We start from the raw sequence: 13,788 nt of genomic DNA, 5'->3' as shown, positions 1-13,788 counted from the left end.
CAGAGTCTACCAACGACTCCGTAGCGGGACCAATCACAGACCGCTGTCCAGTTCCCTCCCTCCCTCTGTGGCCTACGCGCTTCTGCGTCAGGAACGCGCCTGCCGACCAATGAGTGACGAGTGGAGAAGCTCACGCCAGCCTATGATCAAGCAGTACTTGTGCTCGCGATGTCCAATGAGCGGCCGTTGGGAGATTGGGTTCGGCCAATGAGGTGGGTGTGGGGAGGTTTGAATTGAGGCGGGGGCAGCAAGTCAGTGAGGGAAGTTGATTCTCTGCTTACATCTGTCGGGCTTCGCTGGGCCCAGCACAGGTATGAGGGGTCGGGCGTGGTGTGGCGCGCCTGGGCTGCGGACCCGGCTCTGGTGCCTCAGGGGGCCGCGCCCGGCCGGCGTCCTTCCAGGGCCTACCCTGTCAGGCCGCCCCGGCTGCGGCATAGGACGGGTTTGCCCCCCGCTCCCCACCTCCTGGCTGTGGCACCTACCCTGGCGTCGCTGCATAGAAGCGGGGGGGGGGGCGGGGCAAAATCTAGCGTTGAGGAAAGCCGTTAACGGCAAGGATTGGGGGAGCGGCTGCGGGCTCCCAACAGCGGGGGTGAGGGGAGGTCCCCCCGGGGTCCCAACAACTGGCCGGGGCCGGGAAGGTTCCCGGGCGCCCGACTGCCAAGATGGGGGGGAGGAGTCGCTTTCTTTTATTGCAAAAGCAACGAGGGGTCCTGTGGCACCTTATAGACTAACAGAAATGTGCGAGCGGGAGCTTTCGTGGGCAAAGACCCACTTAGCCACATGCAGGTAGGACATTTCTGTTAGTCTATAAGGTGCCACAGGAACCCTCGCTGCTTTTGCAGATCCAGACTAACACGGCTACCCCTCTGATACTTTCTTTTATTGGACTAACTTCTGAAAGCGCTGGGGTCTGCAAACGGGACTTCCATTCAGTCACCCCGAATACGAGGAGAGGTGGTTTAGCTAAGGGCTAAGTATCAGAGGGGCAGCCCTAGTAATCTGTATCCCTGAAAACAACCAGAAGCGCTGGGGTTAACAAGTACCAGAGAGGTAGCCGTGCTAGTCTGCATCTTCAAAAACCACAAGAAGTCTTGTGCCACCTGATAGACTAACATATTTTGGAGCATAAGCTTTCGTGCACAAAGACCCACTTTGTTGCATCTAGCAAAGCGGGTCTTTGCCAACGAAAGCTTATACTGTAAAGTATCTGTTATTCTATAAGGTGCCACAGGACTTCTCATTGCTTTCATTAGGGTAAACAAGTGTTCCAAGAGCTGCTTCAGGTGGAATAGGTATTAACATCCCTGCAGTTGCAGCAAAGTTATGGCTGTAAATGCCCAGGCTTGTCTTGTGAAAGTGTGGTGCAGGTTTTCTTTGCATATGAGGTGTTGAGAAATCAAATGTGGAGCCACCACTTTGTGAAAAGTATTCACCCAGGAACAATTGGATGTGTTTATCTCTTCTGTGAGCATTCATGTGACAGCATAATGATTCTGTCCCTTTGTCTGTGTCTTTGCTGGGATATTCAATGCCCTTGATGAGGTACACTTTATCTTGTGATAGATATGTCTAGGGTGATAGATATCCTGAGAGATGTGTTGTGGGGATGTTGTTGCTTACAGTAGTGGTGGATATATGTCTGCATTTTTATATCTCTTGTTCTGGTGCTACTTTGGTGTATTCTGCTCTGTGAGAGAATGCTTGTGATGAGGTTGAGGGGTTTGAAGGCCAGGAAAGATTCTGCTCAACACCTTTAAGTGATCTTAATATTTAACTGATTAACCGAGTAAACGGGATTTTATATCCCTAATGTCAACTCAAGTAGATATTTCGCAAGTTCAGTGCTCCTCAACTTGGAGACCACAGCACACAGCAGGTCATGAGATAGGATTGAGGGGGTTGCAAGTGCAGGGCTGCCATTAACAGGTGACAAGATGGACAGTTGCTTGCCCCCCCCCCCCCCCCCCCCCCCGCTAGAGGGATCCCCACAAAACTAAATTATATGGTAGTATTTTATAAGCAAGTAGTTGTGAAGTGAAACTTGGGGCACGCATGACAAATCAGACTCCTGAAAGGAATACTGTGTAGTTATCTGGAAAGGTTCAGAGCCAGTGGTGTCTGTAATCCATCTTCCTAACAGACTTCAGCTAATTCTTTTATCAACCTAGCATTCTCTAAACAAGGATTTGAGTTTAAATATTCCATTCAGGGGTACTTATCTATCACACCCCAACTGATTAATTAAACCCACCACCTAATCTATCATACACCAGGTCTAGTCATCTTTTGTTCTATAAATGCAGAAGCATTGATTGCCTGATTCATCTGAAATGGTCTCTTGGAACAAGTTTAACCTGCATGCTAAATAATTTGTCCATGTATTTAGCTGGGACACTCTGATTACCTTTTCCAGAACTGAAGATTTCCATAGCTCAGATTTTCTTTCACCAACAGAAGTTGGTCCAATAAGATATTACCTCCTTCACTTTGTTTCTACAGTGATAATAATTATTATTTTTATAGCAGTAGCATTTCAGGGTGTCAACTGACTGTAGGTGCCCCATAGTGCTAGGCACTTTCATGAAACAAGAGGTCCCTGTCCCAACAAGTTCATAATCTAAATTGTCAGACAGTATGGCTTCCAAGTAACTTCTGCAATGTTTTGGTTTACTTGTATGATTCCTTAGCATGAAGAGGTGTGGTTACATAGGACATTACCCTGTAAGGCTAGCCAGGGAAGTAAGGTTGAGTGTCTCTAGTCCGGCACCCTTGGGACTTGACTGATGCTGAGCTAGAGACTTTGGCAAGCCGTGGGAGGTCATATTGTCTAGCAGCATTACCAAAACTTCCACTGATTACTGGGCTCTTAGAAGATATTTAGGGGTGAACTAGAGCTAAATAACAGTACAGAACACTGAGGCTTGGTCTATGCTAGGGTAAAAAGGCAATTTCCAATACGCAATTCTAGTGACACCATTAGCATAGCTAGAATCGATGTATCAGAATCGACTTTCTTACCTAGTGTAGTTTGGGGCTCTTCAGGCTTGTGCTGACATCCCTTACTCCATGCAATAGCGTAGAGTGCAGGGTTCAACGGCCAAACTGAGAGAGATTGATTTTGCTGCATCTTAACATACACAGCAAAAGCTAACTCTGGAAAATCAACCAGTGTGGTCAATTGTTGGGTAAGTACAGATTGACCCAGACAGCCAGGACTGGTGGCTGTAAACAAACTTTATGGGGCCATGGGAAACTTGGCCACCCCCATGATAAGTGGACATTCATGATGAATGTTGCCTGGCTATAGAGTGGTTCAACCTGTACCAGTCTGGTGGCAAAAAACTATCTTTTCAGAACAGTGGGATGCCAATGGCTTAGGATCCACTGCTTTAAAAGTATTTTTAGTGTCTGGTGTATATGGCTGTAGTGAAGAGCCATTGCTGAAATTCTAACAAAAATAAGATATCTGACAGTTTTCAGTGGCTACTACAAAAGACACTAATGTAAAATTATAATAAAACAACTTAATCATTTGTCTTGTTTCCTAATTCATTGTAAACTTGTTCTAGGACAGTTAAGATGGCTGCTACATCCCAGTTTGCAAATCGATATAGAAAGGATCTGAGCACAGATACTCTTAGAACAAAAGTTGCCCGCAGGAAGTCACTCATTCAAAAGGAAAACAGACACAAGCAATTTGAAAGGGGCAGACAGTTTGGACTGGCAGACGGCAATGTCCAGTTTTCCAAAGAGCGGGGACTTCCTCAGCTGGATGAGACAAATGAAGTGTGCTCTCAGGAAAAGCCTACAGCTAAACAGAGTGAGTAAAAGCTTATGTTCAGCATTAAAAAGTTGCTTAAATTTTTTTAGGCTGGCTTTATGGGTAAAGAGTTGTATTTCCCACCACTCTGGGAGCCAGGAAACTGACCAGCCCTAGTTCCTGACTCTTCTCACCTTGCATGAAAATTTGAGTTACATGTGGGTTGCAGGAACACCACCCCACCTCTTGTGTAACTCGAAGATTTACTGTATTAGCATATTGCAGCAATTGCTTCTGTCTATATAGGTTCTTGCCTCAAACTTGTCTTCTTCACGATAACCCTGACGATTTTCTTGCTGTATTCCAGTTGACTAAAATTATCACTTGGTTTTGAAAAGGCTGTGCTGTCTCATTGCACATACTTGTGAGTGCATGCTCCCTGATGGAGGCCCAAACTCCAGTTTTGGAGTCAGATCTGTGGAGTTCATCCTTGTGATTTGCTGCTCTGATGTTCTGATCAAAAAGCTCATTAAGAACGTCAGAGGAGCAAATCACAATTTTAACAGGTATTTATTGGAATGTCTTAATTTTTTTATTTAAATATTCTTTCAACAAGTTCAGTAAGGCTGGGTCTACGCTTACCTTGAATATGGATGGCTGCTACGCAATTTTAGGTATGCCAATTGCATACCAAAAATCGATTTAGCACCCGTTGGTATTCTTCCCTGTCCTCACCGCAGAATGCCGACAGGAGTGCTCCTCCAGGCATTCTTTAATCCTTTCTGGCTTGCAAGGAGTTTCGGGGCCAACATTAACGTACATTGATCTTCTGCAGTGAGTGTAGACCCAGCCTAAGAATAATACTGCTGTATTACAGCTTAACATGTAAAATATTGCTCATTGGTTTTGCAAGTTGGCATAAGTATTTAATTTTTTGCATAAATCACTGTCTGATTTATTCCCCTCAATTACGAAACATTTCAGTTTTTTAGTCGCTTTCACTTCACTGGCTTGTTATGAGATCTACAGAATCTGTGATTTGCTCCTTATTCACCTTAGGGTGCACCTGAATTTCATTGGATGGATGGATGGATGCAAGTTTAACTTTTATATTATCCATATTGATCTACTGTCTCTCGTTTTATATTTGGATTGTAAGCTCTTTGGGGCAAGGACTGTCTTGTTCTCCTCATGTTTGTACAGTGCCAGGCACAACTGGGGCTGTGATTCAAATGCTTCTATTGTCTTAACTAATGTTGTAGGGTGAGGTGTCTATGCCAGCAAAACTTCTGTTGGCGTACTGTGTCCCAGTGCTCCTACCACTACATTTAATAAATATAGATGCTACCTTCTAATGTTGCCAGACCAGAAAGGCCTGGCAGCTGGGACAGGAGCTGGTTCAGCAGAGATGACACAGGGTAGTGGCAGCACGGAGGCTGGTGCATCCCTTAACCCCCCTTGCTGCCCCCCCCGCTCCCACCCCACACACAGCCCAGAGGCCTGACCTCCCCTGGTCCAGAAAACTCACTTGTTTGGGCCCAGTCTGGTGCCGAGGGCGTCAGACCAGAGACGGTCCAACCTGTAATAATAATGGGTAAACCTTTAGATAAGACTTGTAATGCAAGCACAGTCTCAAAGTAAATAGTGAGCACAACTTTCTGCTTCCATTCAGCATGATCCTCTTGTGTCTTGAATAGAAGAATTCTAAATATTTATCCAATTACTTCTATAATGTTTCAAGCAACAGTAGTATTCTGGTCATGTGGTAACAAAATTTGAGACAAACTATCTTCAGAATTCTGTAAAATGCCAATTTCTATCTTTTCATAGGGCAAACTGCAAATGCAGCCATCAAGAAAAGCGATGAGCGCAAAGAAATGCTCCAGCGCTACAAAGAGGAAAAAGAACTTCGAAAACTAAAAGAGCAAAGAGAGAAAGCTAAACATGGAGTGTTTAAAGTTGGACTCTACAAACCTGAAACACCTGGCTTTCTTTCATTTAGACCACAGAACCCAGTGACAGTCAAGCCAAAGGAGAAGGTAACGAGGAATAAAATTTGTACCCATCTTCAAAGATGCATGTTACATAATGTTTTATATTTTTGTTTTATCCTACTGTAATAAAGTAATAGAAATTATTCATATCTTTACTAATTCAAATACTGTGGACTATCTGAGTCACTGGTGTAACATTGATGGAGTCGTTTTCATACAAATGATTGGCCATAGTTTGTTTAGTAGGATAGACTTCTGTAGTGTATAAACTTGCTTTCTTGTACTAGGACAAGAGCACTTAGAGCCAGTCTGTGCTGCAAAGGTATAGCTGGACCCCTTAACAGTGCTGGTGCTTTCACCAGCAAAAGTAGTTCTTTTGTCAATATAGTTAAATTAGTTCCCCAAACAAAGTAAGATATAATGCAAAAGGAGTCTCTTGCTAGCATAAACTGCGTTTACGTAAGGTTGGCAGTAGCATAGTGCTATCAGGAGTGTGATTTCCCTCCCTCCACCTCCACCCTTGAGTCCTAACTGATATGGCCATGTCAGCCAATCTTTGTAACATAAGCCAGTGTTCCCGCTAATATTTTTCATCCATATGTGGGTTGAATTTTAAGTGGAACACCAATAGTGAGGTAAAGTATGTACATGCACCACCAATACAAATTTAAAAACCTAGATGTAATATATATTTGTAAACAGTTCATAGGTGTGGGGAAAAAAACAAAATAGGAAAGCAAGGGATAATTAACAAGGTGCTCAGGAGAAGACGTTTAATACAGGATCAAGAAGGAAATTAACACTACCCTTGGAGTGCATGTATTTTATCATATTTTCTAACAGCTCAAGCTAGTAAACAAAATGGGCCACAATGAAAACAGTTAGATAAATGAAACAGTCATGGCCATTAAATAAAAGCATAAAAGTATGCATCAGAGGACCAATTTAATAACCTAATCCTACCATAGACCATTACATTTTTTAGGGAAAGCTGCTCTTGAAAAATGAAGCATCTGTCAAAACACTAATTTGTCAGACTTTTGACATTCATAAAACTTCCTCTTGTGTGCATGTTATCTGCCTATGTTGCTTAGCTTTAAAATACTAAGCGAATCTATGAGGCAACTAGGAATAGTCATGCTCTCATCACAAATGCATCAATGTGGTATTCTCTAATACAGGGGAAAAAGCGTAAAATGCATTCACTCAGGTGTATACAGTTCCTCTGATGGCAGCTCTTAGTTTAATACTGCACCCACAAAGAACAGTAAAAATAAGAAATAAAGTAACACGGACAGGAAACAAAACCACAAACAGGTGATAGCACTGAAAATACCAAGTGAAATGAAATATCAGGTAGTTGGTTATGAGTACTATAATTGAACGAGTGTTTAGGATCCCTGCTATGCAAGAGCAACAGAGATCTGTAAAACAAGGTAGTTTTCCAGGTTTGAAGTATTGACCACTCAAAGAACAAAAGCCGTGACACCTTAATACACAACTTCAGATTTTGCAGACAGATCCCTGCTTTAAAAAGCTTGCAAACACAATGCCACAACAAGTGCTTGCTACTTAGGAATAAATGGGCATCCTCTGAAGAGCCAGAACTATACCAGATAGTAAAGATCAAGTCTTAATGGTTTCTAGCATGTCTCCCCAGACAAATTGTAATCCTTAATGGAAATCACTTGTCTGGAAGCCAACTCTACCATGGATCCTGTTTGTGCTTTCAATTAAAGTTCTTCCAATTTTAAAAATTTGCCATCTGTTTATTAGTAACATGGGATATCTTTTTTTAAAAACTCTTTAAGCTCAGTTTTGAGATAGCTACATCACTGTAAAAGAATTGTTCTTAAAAGAATCCTTTTTCTGTCTGTCTTTAAACCATTAACACCTATATAAACTTTCTTCTGAAGTCATGAAAATGTCATGAGGTAGGCCCATCCACATTTTTGGTTCCAGTATTCATTCATTAAAGCCTGAATCCTGCAAATAGCTATGCATGGTAACTTCCATGTACATAAAGGTTTGCAGGATCAGTATCTAAGGCCGTGGTGTCCAGCAAGCTAGCTAGCCACATGTGGCTATTTGTCTGGCTGAGTGTGGCTAGTTGGCTTGAACAATAAATACGTTTTCAGAGTAACGCAGCTAGTTAGCTAGTGGCTACTGCTGTAGAACTAGTTGGACACCACAGACCTAATGCCTTGTTTACACAATCAAGCTTTGTAGAAAAACTTCAGTCAACAAAAGAAAAATCTCCAGAGGGTGTTCATGTTTGCTTCCTCTGTGGGCGGATCATGTCCCCATTGGGGGCACCATCAACAGTGTGAGCAATGCACTGTTAGTAGGTATTCCATGGTGCATTGTTTTGAAAAGGCAGGGTTGATGTCTGGGCATCCTGGAATTCCCTCCAAATTCTCCCACAGCCTCCTCTACCACAAAGAGCAGCATCCTGAGCAGCTCTATCAACTCTCTATGCTGCGAAACATGAAAGCGGTACAGCAGTTAGTCTTCTTGCTTCTGTGTTCCTAGTGCAGTAGAGAACAGAAGTACAATCATTTGCTCTTTGTTACCCAAACGGAGCATCACACTGAGCAGTCAGATACTTCCTGGAGCTCGGGAAGGACGCATGCTTGCAGGGCAGGCGAGATCAAAACATGGAACAGAGGAATTGGAGCAGATGTATACTGGCAGAAGCCAGTTCTGTTGATAAAACAAACAGCAGTGTCTACATTGGCTCCTTGTTGACAGTAAAGGGAGGGGAAAAGGAAAAAAGTCTGGTGGGCATGGAAATTTTTTGTTAAGACTGAGTGTTTTTCCTGAAAAAAGTTGCATTGCAATGTGCCCTGTTTTGTTGCCAAAGGGTAGTTTTTGGCAATAAAACTTGATAGTATGTAGACATAAAACCTAAGCCAGAGTAAATAGCACGAAAGCAGCTTCTTAAAGCAACATTTATTAAAATAAAATCACATCTAGGTCTTTTAACCTGGGAGTGTTAACAAAATCACTGCAGTAAATCAAAGTATTTTTTCAGTTTTATTCATTGTAGGGATTTGACAGCAATTTAGAGCCTGACCTTGAGCTTATTAAGACCTCACTGCAACCTAATCTGTAGTCCACACTCTTTAAAATTACTCCTATAACCTCTGGAGAACTTGAAGACGATAGATTTTTAACACTTACCTACCAAAGCACCCTAACTGCTTTACAATAGAAAAACACCAATACAATGAAGTCGGAGCCTGCATTAAGCTCTAATGCAGAATCCATTGGCCTTCTTTACCTCTTTGCTCTATCTGTCTCCCTCCAATCAAACTAAGGCAGTATCCACACTGCCACTTTGCTGTGCTACAATTTTCTGGCTCAGGTATGTTGGGGCAGGTGGCAGGGGGAACTTGAGCACAGCAAGGTAGTGCTGTAAAGTGACAGCGTAAACACGCTCACATTGAGAGCTACGCCCCTTGTTTAAGTGGTTTGCTCTCAGCTCTGCCAGCTCTCTTCAAGCACTGGTGTCATGGCTATACTTTCACTTTAAACACTACTGTGGCAGTGCTTTAATGTGGTAAGTGTAGACTTAGCATAAATCAGCCCAGTCTTTTTAATGTATCCTGGCAGATGGCCCCTGTCAACTGAAACTCAACATGGCCAGAAGCAAGCTCCTTATCTTTCCCTCCTGATACTAGCTGTGAAATATTTTGGTCTAGAACTACAGACAATCCTCTGTTTTGTGTTTGCTCTGTAATTCTAACAGCAAAAAAGAGCAATGCCACATTATTCCTTCCCCCATCATGTTTTTCTGGGTTTATTTCAGATCTTGTAATTATATCATGAATTGGTAATTTCATACCAGCTCTTCCTTACCCCAGCCTCATAGTTATCTCAAAAAGAGAAGGGAAGATGTGATTGGATTGAGCTCACTGTCTGATTAATGCAACAAGTTTCCCCAGCACCCCATCTGCCAGGTAGCCACATTCCCTCCCCCCGCCCGTGGTCCAGCCTGCCATTCACCCTGAACACACACACCCTCCCCAATGCAGCCTGCTCCCAAAGAGTCTTGTGTGTCTAGACAGCAGTTGCAGAGCAGATGGGACTGCTGTGCTGAGAGAGTCCAACTTTCACTGAAGCCCAGCTGTGAGTCAGGACACCCCAAGCAAACTCCCCACACCTGCCAGCACCCACCCATTTCCTCTATCTATCCCTTGCAACCTCCTCTCCCCAGACCAGCCTGGGACTAGAGGAGAGTCTTGTGTTTCTCACAGGCAGTGGCAATCCAGCTGGAGCTGCTGCAAGAGGGTCTGAGTCTCGCTGCATACCAGCTGAGAGTTGTCCCTCCTTGGCAGTGGCAGCTCATTCAGGGCTCCTCTGCTGAGAAAGGTTGAGGCTGTATCTATGCTACATGATAAAGATGAATTTCAGGCAGCTTGATTTTTACAATGTCACTGTCTTCACTAAGTAATATTAGATTGATTTTTAGTGAGTACTAAGGTCGATATCATAATGTCATTGAAAGTGGCTGGATGTACATAAGAATGGGTCAGACCAAATGTCCATCTAGCCCAGCATCCGATCTGCTGACAGTGGCCAATGCCAGGTGCCCCAGAGGGGGTGGACCTAAGGCAGTGATCAAGAGACTAGTCTCCTGCTATCCATCTCCAGCATCTGACAGAGGTCAGGGACACCAGTCCTACCCACTGGCTAATAGCCTTTTATGGACCTGACCTCCATGAATTTATCTAGCTCTTCTTTGAAGTCTCTGATAGTCCTAGCCTTCACAGCCTCCTCTGGCAAGGAGTTCCACAGGTTGACTATGCGCTGTGTGAACAAAGAACTTTCTTTTATTAGTTTTAAACCTGCTACCCATTAATTTTATTTGGTGTCCTCTAGTCCGTATATTATGGGAACAAGTACATAACTTTTCTTGATTCACCCTTTCCACACTGCTTATGATTTTATATACCTCTATCATATGCCCCCTCATTCTCCTCTTTTCTAAGCTGAAAAGTCTGTTTCTCTAACCTCTCCTCATATGAGACCCATTCCAAACCCCTCATCACTTTAGTTGCCCTTTTCTGAACCTTTTCTAATGCCAAAATATCTTTTGAGGTGAGGAGACCACATCTTTTCACAGTATTCAAGATGTGGGTGTACCATAGTTTTATAAAGGGGCAAGAAAATATTGTCTTATTGTCTGCCCCTTTTTTAATGATTCTTAACATATTTGTTTTTTTGACCGCCACTGTACACTGCTTGTACTGGATGTTTTCAGAGAACTATCCATGGTAACCCCAAGATCTCTTTCCTGATTGTAGCTAAATTAACCCCCATCATATTTAATGTATACTTGGGGTTATTTCTTCCAGTGTTCATTACTTTACACTTATCCACATTGAATATTATTTGCCATTTTGTTGCCCAATCACTCAGTTTGGTGAGATCTTTTTGAAATTCTTCAGTCTGCTTTCGTCTTGACTATTTTGAACAGTTTAGTATTGTATGCAAACTTTATCACCTCGCTACTTACCCCTTTCTCTAGATCATTTATGAATAAATTGAATAGGATTGGTCTGAGGACTTACCCTTCTCAGTTCAGAAAGTTACCATTTATTCCAACCCTTTTTTCCTGTGTTTTAACCAGTTCTCAATCCATGAAAGGATCTTCCCTCTTATCGCATGACAACTTAATTTATGTAAGAGCTTTTGGTGAGGGAGCTTATCAAAGTCTTTCTGGAAATCTAAGTGCACTGTCTACTGGATCCTCCTTGTCTGCATGTTTAACCCCTTCAAAGAATTACAATAGATTAGTAAGAGATGATTTCCTTTTACCTAAACCATGGTGACTTTTGCCCAACAAATTACGTTCTTCTACGTGTCTGAGAATTTTATTCTTTGCTATTGTTTCAACTAACTTGTCCAGTTCTGATGTTAGACTTACTGGTCTGTAATTGCCAGGGTCCCCTCTAGAGCCCTTTTTAAACATTGGTGTTATGTTAGCTGTCTTCCTGTCCTTGGGTATAGAAGCTGATTTAAAGGATAGGTTACAAATCACAGTTAATTCCGCAATTTCACATTTGAGTTCTTTGAAAACCCTTGGGTGAATGCCATCCAATCCCGGTGATTTGTTACTGTTAAATTTTTCTATTTGTTCCAAAATCTCCTCTAATGACACTTCAGTCTGGAACAGTTCCTCAGATTCATGGCCCACAAAGGGCGGTGCAGGTTTGGGAATCTTCTTACCATCCTCAGCTGTGAAGACTAAAGCAAAGAAATCATTTAGTCTCTCCACGATGGCTTTATCCTTGATTGCTCTTTTTGTATCTGTAGTATCAAGTTCAAATTTAAAAGTTCGAATGAAGGGTAGTGTGGAAACGTCATAGCTATTAATAGACTCTCTTAGCCTCCAGAGGCGTCCCATATGTATCCCACAATGCCCCACATTCCTCCACTCTGGCCACTTCTATCTTCACTGCTCTCCAGGTGCACAGGAATTAGGTAACAAGAAGCCCGCGAATTTGAATTTGGCACCAGGAAACCTGTGGCTCTGGGGTCATACTTGTATGAGAGGCTGAAAACTTCTTTCATTGCTATCAGCGCTGTAAGCACATATACCCATTAAAAATAGCCCCAACTTGGAGTTCGTGGTTCTGTCTCTACCTCTGCAAACTGAGCACTTGGTTTTGTTTTTCAATGCTGGCACCAGCCCCTGCCCCACCACACCACGTGGCAGCTAGAATGCTGGGAGAGGGAGGGTGTGGAGGGGAGTCGTGCTTGTATGAGAGGCCGAGTAACTTCTTTTCTGTGGTTTACATTTGTGCAAGGGCCCTCATGCCCCCCTCCCCCACAGGCACTAGGCAGTTGGGGTCTTTCGTGCGCCCAACCACATCTCGTGGCTAGCCCTTGACCCAATAAAAGGATGTGCCTGCCGGACCATGCTGCCACGCAGTACCATGTCCTGGCTCATGCGCAGTGAGAGCTCAAAAGTCAGGGAAAATTTTTTCAGAGGGCTTTCTGCTGCTAGGGGGACCATGTCAACTGGCTCTGCAGCCACAGATCCCACAACCCCCTATGGTGATGAGGGGAGTCGGTTCCCCCCACCCCCGAGCAACACTGCTGGTTGAAATTTGGCGAGCCCCATCCCCTGCATTGGACAGTTCTGAGTAGTAAAGTGGGAAGCCAAAAAACCTTTTCTGTCCTCTTTCTTCAAGCTTTGGCCCCTTTGACATAGGGAAAAGTGGCTGGAGGTCCAATTGAGATGACAGACTCCTGGGTGATCCCAGGACACAGAAGCATTTGTGTGTGTGTAAATTTGGCAAGCCCCATCCCCCATGTTGGGCACCTCTGTGTAATGAACTGGGAAGCCAAAAACCCTGCCTCACAACATCTTTTTTACAAACCTTTACTTTGCATTGTTCCTGTGTTATTTTCAGGGATCATATGTAATCAAGGGAGCGGGGAGGAATAGTCGCTGGAGGGACAGTTGAGAAGACTCAGCCACTTGCTTCTTTTTGTAAAATCTTTGATAATTCAGTTATAAAAAGCAGCTGAGTTATCGAAGCAAGAGATTTCAGTTCATTTGGAGATCTTTGTTGATGCCCTACTTTTCCTTCTTTCCTTCTGGAAAAAGTGGCTGTTTGTTTTCCATGGGGGGGAAATGCAATGTGGGAAGATGATATCAAATACCCACAACCACTTGTGGGGCATTTTTTCCCCCATGCTGCGCCAGTGAAAATACACAGGCTGCTATGGGGCTGAGGGAACTGTGGGATAGGTTCCCACAATGCACTGCTACAACAGTTGATGTTTGGTGATTGAGCGTGGCAGCAATAAGTTGACTCTGTGGGGAATTTTTGGGGAGGTGAGGAGACTCAAATTCAAATTTATAAAACTCAGCATTACAAAATGTATTTTAATAAATGCAAATTTGTCTCATAGTATAGAAATTTCCTGACTCTCCTCTCCTGGCTGCTGCCAGCTGGAAGCCGGGACTCCCCACCCACCTCCCTGTGCCTGCCCTCTATTTCCACTATTATCTCA

General features: G+C 43.5%; 1 protein-coding gene across 1 annotated transcript in view; it reads left to right on the top strand.

Moving 5' to 3' along the window:
• The first annotated feature begins 169 nt into the window (after positions 1–169).
• Positions 170–13,788, top strand: part of DLGAP5 (DLG associated protein 5) — a 48,265-nt gene continuing 34,646 nt past the window's right edge. Inside the window, exons 1-3 of the mRNA XM_074998649.1 lie at positions 170–212; positions 3,573–3,823; positions 5,594–5,802. Coding sequence (XP_074854750.1) covers positions 208–212; positions 3,573–3,823; positions 5,594–5,802 — 465 coding nt within the window. The 5' untranslated portion in view covers positions 170–207. The remainder of the gene's footprint in view (positions 213–3,572; positions 3,824–5,593; positions 5,803–13,788) is intronic.

The sequence above is a fragment of the Carettochelys insculpta genome, chromosome 6, assembly GCF_033958435.1.
Source record: "Carettochelys insculpta isolate YL-2023 chromosome 6, ASM3395843v1, whole genome shotgun sequence".
NCBI lineage: Eukaryota > Metazoa > Chordata > Testudines > Carettochelyidae > Carettochelys > Carettochelys insculpta.
The sequence above is the reverse complement of the archived record's forward strand: the minus strand, read 5'-3'. Positions and strand labels throughout refer to the sequence as shown.